The sequence below is a fragment of the Quercus robur genome, chromosome 2 (genome assembly GCF_932294415.1).
Source record: "Quercus robur chromosome 2, dhQueRobu3.1, whole genome shotgun sequence".
In the NCBI taxonomy this organism is placed as follows: Eukaryota; Viridiplantae; Streptophyta; class Magnoliopsida; order Fagales; family Fagaceae; genus Quercus; species Quercus robur.
In genome coordinates this window covers 64,968,993-64,988,019 of record NC_065535.1, presented here as the reverse complement: position 1 = coordinate 64,988,019, position 19,027 = coordinate 64,968,993, and the positions used below count along the sequence as shown (strand labels likewise).

Below are 19,027 nucleotides of genomic sequence, written 5' to 3'. Positions count from 1 at the left end.
AATGAGTTACCACATATATGTAGGGAAATGAGTTTTGAAATAAGTGTCGAGCTTGTATACGTAGCATATTTAGCTGGGTATGCAAGTGTCATAGCTTATATGGAGACGTATATGAACAAAGTACCAATGCATACAAATGTATAAACATGGTATAAATGGGTACAATATATTTTACATGGGAATGAGCGGAAATATTGCAATGTATTTAGAGTATCACGTCATATTTTTGGAGAATTGTGTAATACATTGCGCACTCAATATGGATATAAGGGTAGTAAAGGAGTTCGTTTGGAAGAGTCTGTGATAACTACATTGGTGGTACTTGGTAATGACATGTGTAATAGAATGCTTTAGGATAGATTTCAGCGTTCGGGTGAAACAATTAGTCGACATGTGAAAATGGTAGTTACATTGTTAGGCAATGTTATGTCACCAGACATTATCAAGCCTGCTGATCCTACATTTCCTAATGTGCCACAACATATTCTCAATTCAGATAAATATTGACCACATTTTAAGGTGCTTTGTTATTTTGGTATATTAATTTAATTTAATTTTATTCAATTTATCTTTATGATGAAAACACGTTACAAATTTCACATGGTATTTTTATGGCAATGATTAGGATTGTATTGGTGCGATTGATGGGGTTCATGTCCTCGTGGTCTTACCAGTTGATAAGCAACATATATACAGAGGAAGGAAAGGGGAGCCAGCAATCAATTGCATGTGTGCTTGTGATTTTGACATGAAGTTCACATTCGCATGTGTTGGACGGGAAGGGTCAGCACATGACACAAGAATATTTTTAAGTTGTCTCAATAATGAGAATGACAATTTCCCAAAACCTCCACCTAGTATGTATTGTTGCATTTTAGGCTGTGTTTGGTGAAGTGTAAAATATTTTCAGGTGAAAATATTTTCGGGAAAGGAAAATATTTTCAAGTGTTTGGTTGCATTCCAAAAAATACTTTGGAAAATATTTTCTAGTGTTTGGTTGTGTTGCTGAAAATGCTCTAGAAAACCCATTTTTATCATGTTTCTCACATTTTCTTAGGATCCAAACCAATATTATTCTAGAAAATCAAAATATATAAACAACACAAGAAACAAAAATCAAGACAAAAAAATCAAAACCATAAGACCAATCGTGAGAGAGGGACAGAGAGAGATCGGTTCGTGGGTGCAACTCGCCGGTGGATGATCGGTGATGAGGGAGGGGTGGATCGGTGATGAGGGAGAGGCCCAGCCCAGACAGCAGTGCCGTCGATCTCAAACGTGGGCTAATGGTCGGTGACGGCCAGATCGGTGACGTTGAGCGGTGACGGCCAGATCGAGAGAAGAAGCGTTGAGGAAGAAGAGAGAGAAAAAAAAAAAAGCTTGGTTGGCGCATGATCTGGGCGGTGGGGTGGCGCGATCTGGGCGGTGGGGGTAGCGATGGGGGCAGCACGATCTGGGCTGGCCAGAGCTTGACTGGTCGAAAGGGTGTGCTCTCTCTTCTTGCTCTCTCCCTCTCTCTCTCTCTGTCTTTGTTTGTGAGGGCTGGAAACCATTTGAAGGTAAAATAAAAACTGAAATTGATTTCTGGCTTGAGAGGGGTATTTTACAGTCAGAGTTGAAATTAATTTCCGTTGACCCTATTTTCTTGTGCTTACCAAATACATATAGGAGTGTAAAATGATTTCCTGAAACCCTTTTCAGCCAAAACAAACGGACCCTTAATTACTATATTAAAGTATGTGCTATATAGTGAAAATGCTAATGTAATAAATATTCTCATTTGCAATAAAACATTATCTTGTTGATTCAAGGTGCCCTATAAAGAAAGGGTTCCTTACACCATTTAAGGGAGAGAGGTACCATCTCCCCGATTTTCAGCAAGGTTGAACACCACAAAATCCAAAGGAGAAATTTAATTATCTCCATTCATCACTTTGTTTTATCATAAATCGAACTTTTGGAGTTTGGAAGAATAAATGGAGAATTTTGAGAAATATTTCATCCTATGATATACGCATTCAAGAATGCATTATTGTTGGTACAATGGTTCTTAATAATTTTATTAGAGCACATGAAAACAATGACATTGGATAAGAGCTTTCTAGAGGGGGCACATGTCAAAGTAGCGAGGGAGGTTATTACGATGAAATGACACATGTGATCTCTTCTTTAGATGAACTTGAGATGAAAGTGTTTCAGAACAATATCACAGCATCGATATGTGGGATGCCTCCATCCTAGGACTTCCTTTATTACTAATGTTGTAATTACCATTCATATTGTGGTATTTTTTTTTTGTCAAAATCTAAAAACTTGTGGTTATAATTACCATTAACATTATGTTATTCTTTTTTGGTAACCATAATTGATAGCTTTGATGAAATATGTATCTTAATTATGATACACAAACTTGATAGTAAATTAATATCTAAGACAAAAAAAGAAGAAGTTATTATTATTGTTGTTGTTAAATATTTGGCTTTCATATTTGGTAGTCATTTTGTATATTCAAGCATTATAATAGGGTTCAAATTACACAAAAAATAAAAAATAATTCTACAGTATTTTCAGCACTTTCAGCTTTAGCTATAGTACTTTAGCACTTTCAGCCAAAAAACCAATCAGCTAGCTTTTAGATTATTTTGCTACAGTAATTTTAGCAATAAGTTTTCAGTTTCAGCAAAATAAATGGATCACAAACAGACCCTAAATATGTTACTCTTATTTACCAAAAATATTATAAATAAATAAGATGCAAAATTGTTGCATCTAAACGCATACTAATGTTCCAAATCTATCAAACCAAAAAAAAAAAAAAAAAGTTTCCAAATTCAGGTAGAACTGTACCATGATTACCAGAGAGTTTTCATATTATTTTATCATAAAGATTTTGAAACTTTATTTGGATAAAAAACAAAAATCATGTTTTTGTTTTTGGGGGTTATTTTATTCCGGGAAGTACCGTATCTTCACCCAACCAGAAAAAAGTGAAGGGAAAATTAACAAATCTCTACCAACTTTAGTGTTAAATATATTTAATGGAAAAAAGGTATAATTGAGCTGAATATAACCTATACTATATGGTTGTTGGAACATAAGGCATAAATAATGAAGACAAAAAAGACACATCTAAAAAAAAAAAAAAGAAAAACCAAACGAAGAAGAAAAGGATATAACGTTTACTTGAGCACCAAAAAGTCCACGCGATCCAAAGAAAGACTTCTCTACCTCTAATTGGCAATGTCGAATGACGAAACAACAGCTCTAATCTAATGGCTCGCTAGTCGCTATCTAAATTTCAGTAGCCAGCCGAGCCGAAACAAATAGACAATACTTTGTTGTTATTATTGTCATTTGGTACTTTTTACTTTGTTCCTGTTTTTGCTTTCTGGGATTTGATTTCAGAGTGAGCTGTGTTGTTATCTATTTTTAGGTACGAGTATTATTCCTATTTCTTCAGAATTCAATTATACTTCCCTTTCATTGTGGCTCAAAGTTCAAAAACCAGCTGCGGATGCAGAAATATATAAGAAAAACAAATATTTATTTTATTAAAATATATTTGATTGATAAAAAAAATATAATGTGAATATGAATTATAATTAGTTTTCTCGTGTTTGATTTCAATTTACTTTTCGAGCATAGTACTAGGATTAGTATAATCATTGTTATTATTAAGCTATTTCATAATTTTTTGAGAGAGTTTCAACCTATGACGTTTGCTTCTGATGATAGCTGTTCATCATCAGACCAAGACACTAATCAGTTTTTGGTGTAGGCGGGGATTAAACCCTAGATCTCTTATACAACTATTTAGGGGTGTGCAGAAAACTCGCCAACTCACCAAACCTGTTGGGTTGGGTTAAATTTTTATTTATTTATTTTTTTTTATAGCTGTTCGGGTTGAGTTTGGGTCATAAAATTACAAACCCGCCAAACCCAACCCGACTCACCCATATTTTAATATATGTTTAAAATATATTATATATTTAATAAATTTTTTTAAAAAACCAGTTGTAGAGTACGTCCTCGATTCCTACTATTATATATAATATAAAATCCTATTATTACTTTTAATACATATTTAAATATATTATATAATTAATAAAAAAAGTTTAAAAATTTTAGATATATTTTGTTTATAACTGAGTTAGGAACTCATGTATATTTTGTTTATCAACTCAGTTAGATACTTAAACATATTTTGTTTACAGCTAAGTTGGAATATTAGTTTATATATTAATGTATATTTTGTTTATCAACTCAGGTGTCAAGTGTGATATATTTTTTTCTGCTCAATTTAATAATAATAGTAATAAAAAATTGTCCAACCCATGGGTTTAACCCGACCCGACCCAACCCAATCCATGTGTGTTGGGTTGGGTTGGGTTAGACTTATGTGATGGGTTGGGTTGAATTTTTTTTAACCCACCGTGGTGGGTTGGGTCAACAAATCTCCTCAAACCAACCCAACATGACCTATGCACACCCCTACAACTATTAGAGATTTTACCAGTTGAGCTAACTGGAATCCACAAGCTACTTCATAATTTAAGTTTTGTTATGAATATATATTTTAAACAAGTAAAAAAAATCAATAAATAGTCATTAATAATGAAGTTAAAAGATTAATCTAAATATAAGATATTGAAACAAGTTATTTAAATACCCTAAATAAAAATAAATTAAACTTAGAAGTCTTAAGAATACGATCATATGCTTGAAAATTTTAGAATGTTTTGTGTATGCCTTGATTTTGTTAATGATGTTGTATGGTTTTTTTTTTTTTTTTTTGTTGGAATTAACTTTAAAATATCAATAATTGTTTTTTCTATCTTATATCTCATTTTCAACTATCCAATTGCGAATATATTTCAAAAGACCTTAAAAAGTAGTATATAGCATTGTGATTTTTTTTTTTTAAACCATAAATTTTGGCACATTGGTTAAGGAGATATTTTGATAATATAACATGCTAACATTTTTTCCTTGATTACTTTAGGAGAGTTAAAAGTTATTTCCAATAAAGTAGTTTTGAATTTGGAATATTAATAAATAAAATTGGAGTATAATTTTCTTAACATAATTATGAGCTTTCTTTAGAACCTTTGGGGGGGGGGGGGGGGGGAATTGCCTCCTTCTCTGTCCCTAGCTTAATTTCAAGTGCCATTCAATATATAGAGAGATTATTTCAATATTTTAAAATATTGGTCTTTTGCTTAATCTTTTTGATATGCTCTCACATCCCAATATATATATATATATATATTGATAAAAAGGGACCAAAAAATCAAGAAACTAATATGATATTTTGATTTTGATAAGCTAATATGATGTTTTGTTACTTAAATTTAACCATTGATGTCACATGATAAGCTGGGCTAGGAAATAATTCATGAGATGATGACATGCACTTTAGATTAGGGTTTAGCTTAAGGGCTCTAGAATATTTTTTATTCCCCTTTTCGCAATAATTTTAGGGTTATAACTTTTAACATTGCTCATTTTTTAAAATTATTTTGTTATTGTCACCAATTACCCTTTTTTTTTTTTTTTTTTTCATGAAGTAATTTTTTGTTGTTGCGGTGGTTCCTTTATTGCCCATTAATTCACACGAGAAATTGACCATCAGGTCAAGTAGGATGGGTGCTTAATATTTGTTTCATCTTGTGAATTAGCCTCTAAACTTAAATCGAATGATTTAGGCTAGTGTCTTTTCCAAAATAATTTTTTATTTCTATAGTTTGTAACCAAGAGTCAAAGTCTTTCAATTTTTTCACTTAGATTGTTTCTAGGAAAGAATATTCATATCATTATTAATTTTCTTTATTTATTGAATTGATGTATTTTTAAATAAAATTTATTTTAATCGGGCTTATGGATTTTATCTAGCAAAGAATTATGTGATGAGTCCATTTATGATTCCCTTAATCTAAATGATAAAATATTATAGTTAAACTAAAATGTAGTGATGAAATTAACTATAATCCCAAAATGTAGGAACCAAATAATATTTTGCAAATTAAATAAATAAGCTTAAACTTTTATTTCTATTTTTTTTTGGTTGATGTGTTTATTAATCCTACTTGAGTATATTCCCTACTCCTAAAAAAAAAAAAAAAAGGCTAAAATGCAAATTGCACATTCTAATTTTGACTGAAACTCATTTTAGGCTTCTAATTTTACTATTGTTCAATTATTGTGTATTCTATAAAAAAAATTTACCATTAAGTAAGCTATTATTAACTAATAAAAGATTTATAAAATATTTCTTTTAGTGTGAGATATTTTTATAATGATTTAAAAAAAATAAAAGATCTGGCTTTGAATAAAATAAATTTCAATTAAAGAAAACGATTTCAGTCAAGGTCAACTCAAATGAAATAAACAAATATTACTAAAATACATCCCTACTTGGCTACTCCACTATATAAAAAAAAAAAAAAAAAAAATTAAAAGCAATCTTGTTGAGTGACATCACAGCCACACAGACATACCGACGCCAACCAAACACAACAACACAACAAAAAACAGAGAGCAAAAGAGACCCACAGACCACACTCCTGACTCCACAGGGTTCGAGCTTTTAGCCAAAAGCCAAAGCCAAAGCCAAATCCAAAGCCAAGCCCCGTCCGTCGTGCGCACCAAGGAAAGTATTCCTATTCCAATGTGAAAACCCCCAAAAACGGGGGTTCCGATAAACCAACCACAGTCGTCTGATCTTTTCCTTCCAATCCATCACAACACACACACACACACACACTCGTGTTGCTGCCTTGTACACTCGTGCGTGTGTACGAGACTCCATCTCTGTCTCTCTCTCTCTCTCTCTCTCTCACACACACACATTCACGTACTATCTCTCTCTTCTCTTCTCTTCCCCAAAACCCCCAATCAGATAATTCATAAATTTATTAGATAATACTCTCTCTCTCTCTCTCTCTCTCACACACCTTCTCCTTCTCTCGTTTCTAGGTTTGTTTAACCCAACTGTTATTTTGGGGGGAACCAGGTAAAAAAAAATATCGGCTTTTACTGTATATCCCAGCTATCTATTTGCTACGCTCTTCAAGCTTCGGTTTTTTTCCTTCTTCTTCTAGGGTTTCGCTCTTTCAAATTCCAAAGAGGTACCTTTTTTTTTTTTTTTTTTTTCTCTTTCCTTTAATATTTTGCCCCTAATTTCTTCAATGTATATAAGTTTTTCTTTTGGGCTAGATATTTATTTTTTTATAATTGTATGTTGGTGGGAAAAAAGGGTTTTTTTTTTTTTTTTTTAAATAAAGTTTTGTTTTTTTGGGGTTATGTCAGTGGGGAAAGGGTTATTTTATTTTATTTTATTTATTGTAAATTTTGTTTGCATAATTGTACTTAGTAGCAATTTTGTTATTTTCTGTAAATGTCAATGGGAACTTTTATATTCATTAAAATAAAGAGAAAAGAAAAAAAAGAAACTTTGAATATGTTTATTTATTTATTTTTGTCAATTTTTTAATTTTTAATTTTTGCTTGAAATGGTTATTACAACTTCTTGTGTTTTAGCTCCAAATAGAGTGAAAAAATTTCCATGTTGTGCTTTGATGGTGACTGTTTCTTGAAAGTTGGTGCCTATATGAGATATACAATTTACCCAGGTTGGAAATTGGAAAATGACTCTGTTTGTTGTATTTATTCTGTCTATATATGGTTGGGATTGAGTTTCTTTGAGTTGGGGTTGTTGCAAATTTAGGGATGACAAAGGGAATTTGGATTTTGAAGCCGCCGTTACTGCCCCGTGGGATAGGAAGCTTTGATTTTTTGTCAATTTCGGAATTTTGACAGTTATGTGTAGGAATGTTGTTGATGTTCTAGGTAGACTTTTTACAATGGCCTTGTAGGTTATTATTATTATTATTTTTCTTTTTTTCTTTTTCCCTGCCATTTAATGATTTAAGGGTTTGTTTTATCTGAAATTTTAGAATAAATGCCACCAGGGAGAGGATGATTACTTTCTTGTGAATCATGATTTCTTCTTCTTTGAAGAATGCAGTTGCTTTTGTGTCAAATCTCCTTCTTTACTCCATTAGGGATTATTTATTAAAAAAAAAGGTCATACCCAATGCACAAAACTTCCACTTTTGTGGGGTTTGGGAGAGGTCATGGTAGGCAGCCTTATCCCTAATTTTTGGAGAGGCTGCTTCCCGGGCTTGAACCTGCGACATGTTCCTTTTGGTGGAAGGCACTTGCCCTCGCACCAAGGCCTGGCCTCTCACGAGGGTCTTTTTGTCCATGCTATAAAATGATAATATAGGAATCTTATTATGGTGTATATATGGTCATTGTGATGAATATATTGCCAGGAAGTTGTTGGTGTGTGTGGGAGGGGTGAGAAGCAGCCATCTTAGTCAACAGTCACTGTATTCCACATTGGATCCTGTTTGATGCATCTAGTATTGTGGGATGGGTGAGAAGGAGCCATCTTAGTCGATAGTCACTGTATTCCACATTGAATCCTGTTTGATGAATGTAGTATGGGTGTAAATATTCAGGATTTAATTACCCTATAAAAAGACGGTACAACGTGATCCAATGAGCAATCTATATTAGCATGGAGTTTATTCATTTTTTTAAAATAGCATGGAGTTTTCACAACAGGGATATGATATTCGAAATTTGCTTAAAAGTGTGTTTCAAACAGCACTCTACATCCTGATTCGGTTACGCTGTGGCATTAGATTGTAATAAAGTCTATTACACTGACTTTGAAAAATGCACTGCATGCAGTTTATAACATGCTTCTTAAACAGCAGCATACTGTGCTCTAAAGGGGATAAAAGGAAAAAAAAAGGGGGGAGGGAGGGGCTACACCCACTCATATTTGTAAATTGTAATTCTGGGGCTTGTTCTTGATGAATTATTCTTTAATTCAAGAATGATGATCCTCTGCCTCTTTTTTTAATACCTGATGGTTTCAGGTTGTATATGAAGGGAAGATATTTGTTAAAGATGACGAAGACAGTATTTCACAATTTGTTGGTGTAAATTCCTGCGGTGGATTTTTTTGACATCTGTGCCAATGGCGGCTGATCAGCGCAGAAAACGTTTGCATGGTGCGAGCATTATAGGTTCCAGTTCTAGGGAGCAACATAAAGTAAAAAGGAAGAATCTAGGATTGCCACACAATGAATCAAATACGAAAGCTCATATTTCACTTCAGTGGGATGGCAATCAAAAAAGGGTTGTTGCTAAAAGGGAACAAATTGGTGTAAGTCGGAGAGATTTGAGGCCATTTAATGGTTCAGTTCCTGAGCATCACAACACCATAGCAGATGTTTTTGCTATTCCTCAAGAAATTTTTGAGTTAGAAGATTTGACAGAAGTTCTTTCGCATGAGGTACCCATGGTTCATGGTATACAAAATGTTCTTCTATTCTGAGATTATGTTCTATTCATTTGGTTTGAAACTTATTACAGGTTTGGCAGAGTCATCTTTCAGAAAATGAGAGAAACTCCCTTATGCAGCTTCTCCCTAGAGGACCTGAGCCACAGCAAGTTATGCAGGCATTGTTTGCTGGGGATAACTTTCACTTTGGGAACCCCTTTCTCAAATGGTAAGTATTCATATGTGATAACTTATTTTGAATCTGCTGAATTGTTTCCTCTTTAGAGACAAGGTCATATGATTACATAATTAATTATATCAGTATGGATAAATGATTTTGTAGAAAAAACATGTGTGTGCATGTGTGTGTGTATTGTTATACACATATTGTGTTGGTAATATATGTCGAACGGCTTACTGATAAAAAAAAAAAACCAACAACAACATTGAATGGCTTAACTACGTCACTTTTACACACATGTTGCATCTATAGATGTATATTTTTAGAGCACTTGAACTTTTATTGTTGTGAATATTTTGTGAGTTTTTGTGCGTGGATCTGTTCTTTTGCACTGACTTGAAATAATTGACCTTAAAGATACAATTCTATTACGTCTTAGTATCTATGTAGAGTAGGGGTGCTCACGGATCGGGTTTGGTTGGGTGTTTGTTCAACCCAACACCTGACTGAATCGCTTCAGGTTAAGGAAAAAAACTGCTGCTGACTGACAATGATTGGATAATCAATTGACTGGTATCTTTGGATATCAGTTGGTCAGACCTGGTGTATTTAATTATTTTATGCCATCTCTTTCCACTGCCTGACTATTGATTTCCAAAATACTATGGTTTTGCTCTTATTACACTGAAGCCTCAAAGATAGCTATCTTTTTCCCCCCCTAAGTTTAGAGTTTAATTCAATGAATGTCTTTGGAACATTTGTTTTCAGGGGTGCTTCACTTTGTTCAGGTGGTCTTCACCCTGATGCAATTCATCATCAGGAACAGTGTCTAAAGGCTGAGAAGAAAGCATACTACTCAAATTTGCAGAAGTATCATTCTGAGTATGTGAAGTGTTACCCGCTTTTCCTGAATATTTGATGTTGTTTTAAGTGTTACTTTTTATTAAATTCTTTGGTTGCAACATCTTTATTCTTCTTTTGGCAGTATGGTAGGATATTTAGTGAAGTTGAAAGAAAGATGGGAAAGCTGCAAGGATCTGGAAAAGGAAACTGTGCAAAAATTATGGAGGTTATATTCACCACATGTTCTGATTTATTTATAGCTGTCAATGTTCCATAATTTAATTTGCTCAACCCAGTCAACACATTATAGTGGCAAAAATGTGTATTTTGAGGGCTATGTTTCTAAATTGTCACTGCTTTTTCTCAGATCAAAAGAATGCGCTGCTCAAGAGCTTCTAGTTTAGTATATAGTGTTAGTAGAAGTGTGATATGCTGATGATGGATTCTTAAATTTGATATATACTTTACTCAATGGTGTCTGATGATATTGCACTTGCCATATATCCTCTGTTTGCATATCAATTCTAGAAGATTGGTAGAGCTTAAGAGGGGTTTTGTCTGTATTTGTGTAAATAAGATTGCATTATAATTCTTTGGAAATGATCCAGCATGTATAAAAATAGGTAACCTTTACAGTTATTATTTTTTTCTTTTTTCCAAATAAATGGAGTACCAAAGTGCAAAAATTCTCAAAGTACTGTGGAGTGATATATATATATTTTCCCCTTTTTAAAATTGTGTAAAACTTGCATAAATATTAGTACTTCTAGATCTATCAAATGCAAAAAAGTGAATGAACTCTTCTGGGATATTACTTTGAATCATGATTTGGTTATTGAGAGGTTATGTTGCATCCTCATTGACTTTCAAAGATTTATTGTAATTTATGGTTTGTATTGTTCTATCCCTCTCAATCTGATTTCTTAAGGTGATATATTTTGAATTTCATTTTGGTTTCCCGAGCAGGTCAAGAAACGGTGTGGAAAAAAGAATTACCTCACATGGAAATGAGTCAAGATTTCCTGATCCTGAGGAGGATTTGACAGCTACATCTGAATCTTGTTCCTGGGCTGCAGATGACAAAGCATGTAGTAGTGATAACCAGAACACCTCAGGGATGAAGGGTGCAGAACTTATTAAGAGGTAATTCAGCTAAGCTTTTCACAATGAGCCATATTAGTTCATGTATATATTGCTATAGGATGTATTGTCATCCTGGTAGAAAATTTGATGCTGGATCTTTAATTCATTTGAATCAGCATTGTCTTAATGGTATTTGGGATTATGGATTGATGTTGGTGGCCTATGGTTATGCTTCTGAAACTGCCAGAAAATCTCTCTGTTCCTAAATAAGGTGGCAGATTTCGAAGGCATTAGGCTGGTGACAAATCTTTCCTATTAGGAGTAGGGTTTTTTAATTAAGAGGGACAAAAAATTATAAATTAAGCTGGAGACTAATGAAAGAAAATCTTTCCTGTTTGGCATTAGCTTATAAGTTCAGTTTTTAGCTTTTATGTAGTATTTTAAAACCTCAATTTTTCCTGCCTTTTCTCACTTTTTCACAATTTTTCAAGGTACAAGTATATTTTAGCACACTTTTAGTAAAAAGTTTTCAGCAACAGTTTATTTCAGTTAATTTGGAAATTACTAGATTGCACTTAAATTACATAAGTTTAAAGAAAACCAAATCAGCTGCTTTTAACTTTTAAGAACATAAATGAACCCTTTGAGATGCAACTCCAAGACTAGAAAATTTCCAACTGGGCTTGGTGTCAATGTAAACCAAATTTGAAGGTTTTTCTTTGTTGATAAGTAATAAAATTTAGTGGTGTGAAGTCTTTTTGATGTTTGCGATTCAGTGGGTGATGCCAAAGACGGTTGCCTCTCTTCTTTTTGGATGGAGGAATTGGTTGGTAAAATATTTTTCAAATATTTGGATTATAGCTCTAGCTTGTCTAATGTGGTTAATCTGGTGGGAATGTAATACCCATACTTTTGAAGATACGGATAGACCCTAAGATTTTTTGAAGTCTATGCTAGTTGGGACTTTGTTACAATGGTCTAGAGTTTGGGGTTTCACACAATGTATTTCCATTTCTGATATTCTACAATCTGTCAGTTTCTCTTCTTCAGTTACTTGTAATTGTTTTTAAGCATAGTGTTCATCATGAACACAATGTAATTTTTATTCAATAAAACTTTGATTACCTATCCAAAAAAAAAAAAGAAATTTTTTTTATTAAAGATGAAAATGACTTCATGCTTGCAATGATGAACCCAAAATGTTTAAAAAATTACAGAAATCATACAGAAAAGGAAAGAGTCTCTTGGATTTAACAAAGAATTACAATGAGTAACTCCCCACACTCTAGGACAATCAAAGAAAGTTCAAATTAGCAGGGATTGCAGTTGTTCCTAGGTGCTCTCAATATTCTCAAATGTGCATTTACTGTATTCCTTCCACCCAATCCATATCAAATATGAGGGAGTAAGGTTCTAAATGGATGAAGATTGTTTCCCAAACCAATTCCTCCATCCAAACAATAAAGCTGCCACTGTAGAAGGCATTACCCAGTGGATCCCAAAGATCTTAAAAATGACACCCAACAAATTATAAGCCGCACTGCAATCGAAAATGATTTTTTTGGGGGGTACAATGGATACATATTGTTGCTTTCTTGTACTTTAAATATTATGTATTTTCTTCCTTTTTTAATGAGAAGGCCATCTAGTGTGTATCTTTAAAAAATGTCCTTAATTTGTACTCAACTTTTCTAGAAAACTGGAAAAAGGGGTTTTTTTATTTTTTGTGGGGGGAGGTGGGGGTGGTGGGTGGGGGGTAAAGCTGATTTTTTAATAAGATACACTAAATCAACATAGGAAAAAATATACACTAGACACTGATTTAGTGTATATATTAAAAATAGTCCTCAATTTGTATTTCTATTTTTTTTAATTTTTTTTTATTCATTAATTATGTGCAAAAGGGGCAACCCATGTACACAGGAGGTGTACGTAAAGTACACCAACAGTAAGCACAAAACCAACACCTATCAAGCATCTCAAACATATTAGCAAAAGAAAAGAAAAGAAAGTGTTTTTGTCCTTGATGTATACTTCCTGTATACTCAGGTGGCTCCCTTCTTCTTTTAATATATTCTTATTACTTATCAAAAAAAAATATTAGCAAAAGAAAATACAGAATCGAGATGTGAAGGTTAACTCTTGGCAAATCTGTGAATTTGACTTTCAAAACATAAATTTGACCATGCATGAACTAGTTTCTTGAAAAAGAATGAAACAAGGGGAATTTGTAGGAGCCATGGGGTTGAGCATGGGACCTAAACCCTAGAACAGCAAAACACAGTGCAATACTATTAGGCCAACCCTCTTGTTTTGTATGCTGATGGTATTTAAATAATATTTTTCCTTAATAAAACAGAAGCTGGACAGAGTACAAGCACATAAAAATGTCAATTTAATATATATATGCTCTGGACCTTATAGCATTTGTAATTAGTGCTCTCACTTCCACTCCACGATCTTTATCCTGGGTTTTCACTTGTGTTTTTTTTTTGGTCTATTAAAAAAAAAAAAAAACTTTTTGTGACTGGTAATATTGATGGAAGTTTTAAACGATAGGTTTTTGAGACCATGTTATGACTTCCTTTTCCATTTTAGAATTTCTTTGATCTTTTGAACTATAGATTGTAATTATTTGGAGCAGTTATTTTTAAAATAATTAAATTGGTATGTTAGACATGCAGCCAGTGAATTTTGAACCCACTATCTCACCCTTGACCACTATTTTGAGAGGAGGAAGTCTCATTTGAGTCAGAGTTCATTGGCAATTATTTGAAGCAGCTCATGTACAACCAACCCCCTTGTACTTTATTCTTCTCTCTCTCAAATGGATTTCTCTATTTGCTTGTGGAAGTTTCTTCAGTTCTACTATGATCGGCATATTATTCTCTTTTTTGCTTTCTTTTGTTGGTGATGCTGCTTGTTTCAGATTTTTATGGCTCTGTACCTCATCTTAGAAGATGAATTATGCTCAATCAGTGGATTCATTTGCTTGGTTTGACCAATTATGTCTCATGGTTGTATTATCTGCTTGTAATAGCTATTTTGAGCCATAGTAGTTTCTTTATGATGACAGGTTGTCTGAGAAAGGCTTCATGAAAGACAAAGGTAGAAATCCATTGACTGCTTCAGATAATGTGCTTAATGTAGGAGCAAGGCCCAGAAATGGAGACAAGATACACAAGCGTAATATTCACTGTAGTGATGGTGCCAAATACATGTCTTATTTCAAGGTTGGTGTTTCCTTTTTGTTTCTTAGTTTATTAAAAATCTTGAAGGGATAATAACTAGGTACTTGATCAGTCACTTCTCAGATAAAAGCAATCCATCATCATTTCTGTTGTAAGTTATTACTAATTTGCCTATTACGTATCCCAAGCATGTGGAAGCGAACTTGTTCTAGAATTGGAGATTTGGAGGCCAAGTTGATTAGGAATAATACTATTTTTGCCTTTCAGTTCTTTTTTCAAAAACATGGATTCTTGGTGGACATATGAGTCTCCTATTATTCTTTCACTTTATTTTAGAAACTCTTTATTGTGGTCTACAATGTCGAGTCTCAAATCTATTAAGTTGATATATTTGCCTCTTACATGTTCATGCAAAGTTAATGATTAAACCTCTGATAGGGTATTAAACTGGTATCAATCATTTCCATGATTATAAATACTGATCACAATCTTATGCAGAACAATAAGATATGATACCCAAAATTTTATGTGGAAAGAAAATTGCAAGTTAAAAAAAACGTAGGAGTCACCAAAAAGTTAGATAGAAAACTGAGGAGTCAATACCTAGGGTTGGCTGAAGTACAGCAGACCATGGGAAAAATTCCCAAAGAAATTTTATTAATCAGGCAAACTGTCTCCATAGAAGTACAATAGTGTGCTTATATAGACTACTAGGACTAAACACTAATTCCAATTGCCTACGATATGTTTCAGATCAGCAAGAAGCAACATGAACTTGTCAAGAATATGAAGCAGTCTGGTAAAAGCATCCAGTCTAGGTCTCTTAATCGTGTTTTGGGTAATCTTGATAGTTTTCATGTGCAACCATATGAAGTTTTTGTGGAAGAAGAACAGAAGAAATTGCATCAGCACTGGTTAGTGGATTGTGAAGGAAACATGTCTTTTTTAAACTTCAACCTACTGTTCTATCCTTCCTCATATTTCTTTCTTGTTTATAGGTTGCAATTGGCAACCAAAGTTCTCCCAGTGGCATTTGATAACTGGAGAGGGAGACAGCTTCAAAGATCGCTAGTGATTAATTCTTTGACACAAGAACTGAAAGATTATAAAAAATCTCTGATGAAGGTTTATGACTCTGCCCTGTCTTCTTTATTGTTGCTTTATTATTGGTTTTATGCATACCAGTGCTATTATGTTCATAACAACACCATCACCATCACCATCATCATAATCATTATTATTATTCATATTTTTTCTGTTGCCATTTAGTATATGCGAGCACGCGAGTTTGTGTAATGTTTTGTTTATTTATTTTATAAGTCTGTTTGTGTAGTGTTAATATCCAGCAGATTTTGATTATGTCTCTATTGTTGTACCACGGCAAGAATCATCCTTAGGGGTATGATGTTGAATCTATCAATTTGTTATTCAGGATAAGAATAATGTGAACCTTGAGAGCATGCTTGAGGATGAGAAGGAAAACAAATTGATAAGCAATGTATCTAGTGTGGAAGATGATGAAGAGCTTGTTCCTGGTTCCCCATGGAATCAGGAGTCTGTTCCTTACTCGCCAGGGAATCAGCAGTCTGTTCCTGGCTCACCACTAAATGAGGAATCTGTTCCTGGATCGCCACAGAATGAAGAGTCTGTTCCTGGATCGCCACAGAATGAAGAGTCTGTTCCTGGATCGCCACAGAATGAAGAGTCTGTTTCTGGATCGCCACAGAATGAAGAGTCTGTTCCTGGATCGCCACAGAATCAAGAGTCTGTTTCTGTCTCCCCTCAGATTCAAGAATCTCTTCCTGGCTCCCCACAGAATCAAGAATCTATTCCTGGCTCCCCTCAGAGTCAGGAGTCTATTCCTGGCTCCCCACAGAGTCAGGAGTCTATTCCTTGCTCCCCACAGAACCAGGAGTCTATTCCTGGAACCCCACAGAATCCGTCTCTGCAGCAGATTTCTTCTCCTAATGGTGACCATGAGATCGATCCCATTGACATGGATGCTGAAGACAATCATATCATGTCAAAGTCAGATAATGCTCCTGCTGACAAATCTGGGTACTCAGGGGATTTGAACACTGCAGATGATGTCATTTGTCGGGGAGTGCCTCTTACTTCTGGAGAAGACATTTGGCCAGCTGTTAATGTGTCCCATTCTTTCTATGATTCCACTGCAAGCCATGAGTTCACATCTGCCAGTGGGTTGCCACTTGAACATTCTCAAGTTAATGAACATCATCGGACCCATATGATTGATCTAGAATCTGACTTGCAAGTGGAAGAGAGTGGGAAAGATTTTCTGCAAAGACAATCAGGTGATTGTTCCTTCAGTTCTTACCCAAACCAAGACAGAAATGAGTTACTTCAATCTCTCTTTAAGAGCCAGGGGATGTTGTACCATCAGGAGCAGAAACAGACAGGTTTGGAATTCCAGCCACAAGTCAATTTGTCAATGGAAAATGGTCAGTTTCCTGGGCATTTCCAGGAGCAGCCGCAGCAGTCACTGCCACTGGAACTGGAGCAGAAGAGACAGAACGAGGTTTATATGCAACGAAACATCTCAGGGAACATGTACTCTGATGGAGGTAGATACTTGATCCCAAGGCAAGAACACTTGGCACCGGTCAATGTGCAGGATTTGCCAGTCAATACCATCTGCATGCCAGCACCTCTGCCATCTGGCTTAAATGGTGGAGGATTGTTAAGTCAGAACTGGTTTCCTGGTGAGCATCAAGTTCATAGTGGCTGGGCTGGTTCTGATGGTGCTAGCGTCCGGAGTCAGAGCATTGGGAGTGGAAGTGGTGCAGATCAGAGTTTATTCCATGTTCTATCTCATTGTAACCAATTACGTTCTAGTGGTCCTTATGATTCAGTGGGTTCCACAGAACAGTTCATTCCATCGAGGAACTATGGAATGGTGGGTGGGGGTAATGTTACTCCCCGGATCAGCAATGTTCTACCACAAGCATCTCATCCACTAGACTTCTTGAGTGGGCGTGAAGCAGCTACTACTGTGATGCCTGATGATATGGGATGGATGAGCTTGTCACATCAAAATTCTGTTTTACACGATCCAATGGGAAAACCATACTTGAGGTCATGGAACCAGTAAAAACATCTTTTCTCCCTTTTCGGTGATTGAGTTCCAATTTATGAGCTTGGTTGGAAGACAAGGTAAGAAAAAATGCTGCGTTCAAGATTCATGTGATGGGAGTTTTGGTTTAGGACTTCTCCAAGCATACAAAGATAGGTTTTTGTACATACTTATACAAGAGCCAAACTCAAACAGCATGTATATATCTAGATGTTAGATGGGCAAGTGGGAGGGAATTTATGGGACGTAAAAAAAAAAAAATCCAGGTTTCCCAAAGTTGTTAGATTAGTTATAAATTTCTTTTTTATTATTGTTGGATTTTTTTTTCTTCTCTTTTTTCTGAAAAATGTCTTTCAATAATTTAGGAGATCGTAAATTGTTAGACTAAATGCTTTACATGACTATGATCTCTTGATATATTTGAAAAAAATTTCTTTTATTGTTGATATATTTATATTTTAGGTCGAGAAAATATAATTTGATCTCCCTTTCAACAGTTTGTACCAGATTTGGTACATTTAACTATTAACCATGTGATGTGCTAGTGGGCGTTATGGTGCACCACTTAACATTTTTATGACGGTGGTGTTTGGAAAATGGGAAGATATGAACTTGAATGTCTTTGTTGGGAATATTAAAAAGTTTCAGTCGAGTTACAAGGCTACTTTATAGTGAATTATATATATCAAAAAGAGACTTTCAGGAGATGCTGCATTATCGGTATTTTTTTTTTTTTTTAATATGGCTTGGACCCGTTTGAATGATTATATAACTTGGAATTTTTGGTATTTCACCACGTAGTGGGTGACGATGTTTGGTTGGAGGGACTCCACGGATCTCTCACCATTTATAAAAGTAGCTTGATTCACCTTTGTCTCAAATTAGTAGTTGGAGCAAGAAAGGGCACGTGATATAAACAATATTGGAGCCCGGTTGGGGTAACTTTGTTCTGTTTAGTAATTGGTCATCAGGAATTCTATTAAAAATGTATAAAGGTTGATCATGGCAAAATCTGGCTGAGAAAACAAGAATTACAGCTCTTTTTTAGTTGGCATAATTGCCATAAACTCACATCAACTGGATAAGGATTCAGAACTAGTACAATTTTGAGTGTTTTTTTCTAGAGCATTTCAAACATTGAGGGAAGGTGATAATTTATCTTTACTTGATAATAAGAAGTATCAAGAACACGAAACATATACATTCAGATTAGGTTAGGGTAGAATTTTTATCTTGTATCCAAAAAAAAAAAAAAAAAAAAAAAAATCAAGAACACT

At 34.3% G+C, this 19,027-nt stretch overlaps 1 protein-coding gene across 1 annotated transcript; it reads left to right on the top strand.

Moving 5' to 3' along the window:
• The first annotated feature begins 6,737 nt into the window (after positions 1–6,737).
• On the top strand, positions 6,738–18,198 carry LOC126714496 (uncharacterized). Its single transcript, XM_050414671.1, has 10 exons — positions 6,738–7,127; positions 8,952–9,370; positions 9,451–9,587; positions 10,308–10,421; positions 10,525–10,608; positions 11,349–11,525; positions 14,542–14,698; positions 15,410–15,570; positions 15,655–15,781; positions 16,089–18,198. The coding sequence occupies exons 2-10, from the start codon at positions 9,053–9,055 to the stop codon at positions 17,766–17,768; spliced, it is 2,955 nt and encodes a 984-aa protein (XP_050270628.1). The 5' UTR covers positions 6,738–7,127; positions 8,952–9,052; the 3' UTR covers positions 17,769–18,198.
• Positions 18,199–19,027: the final 829 nt, after the last annotated feature.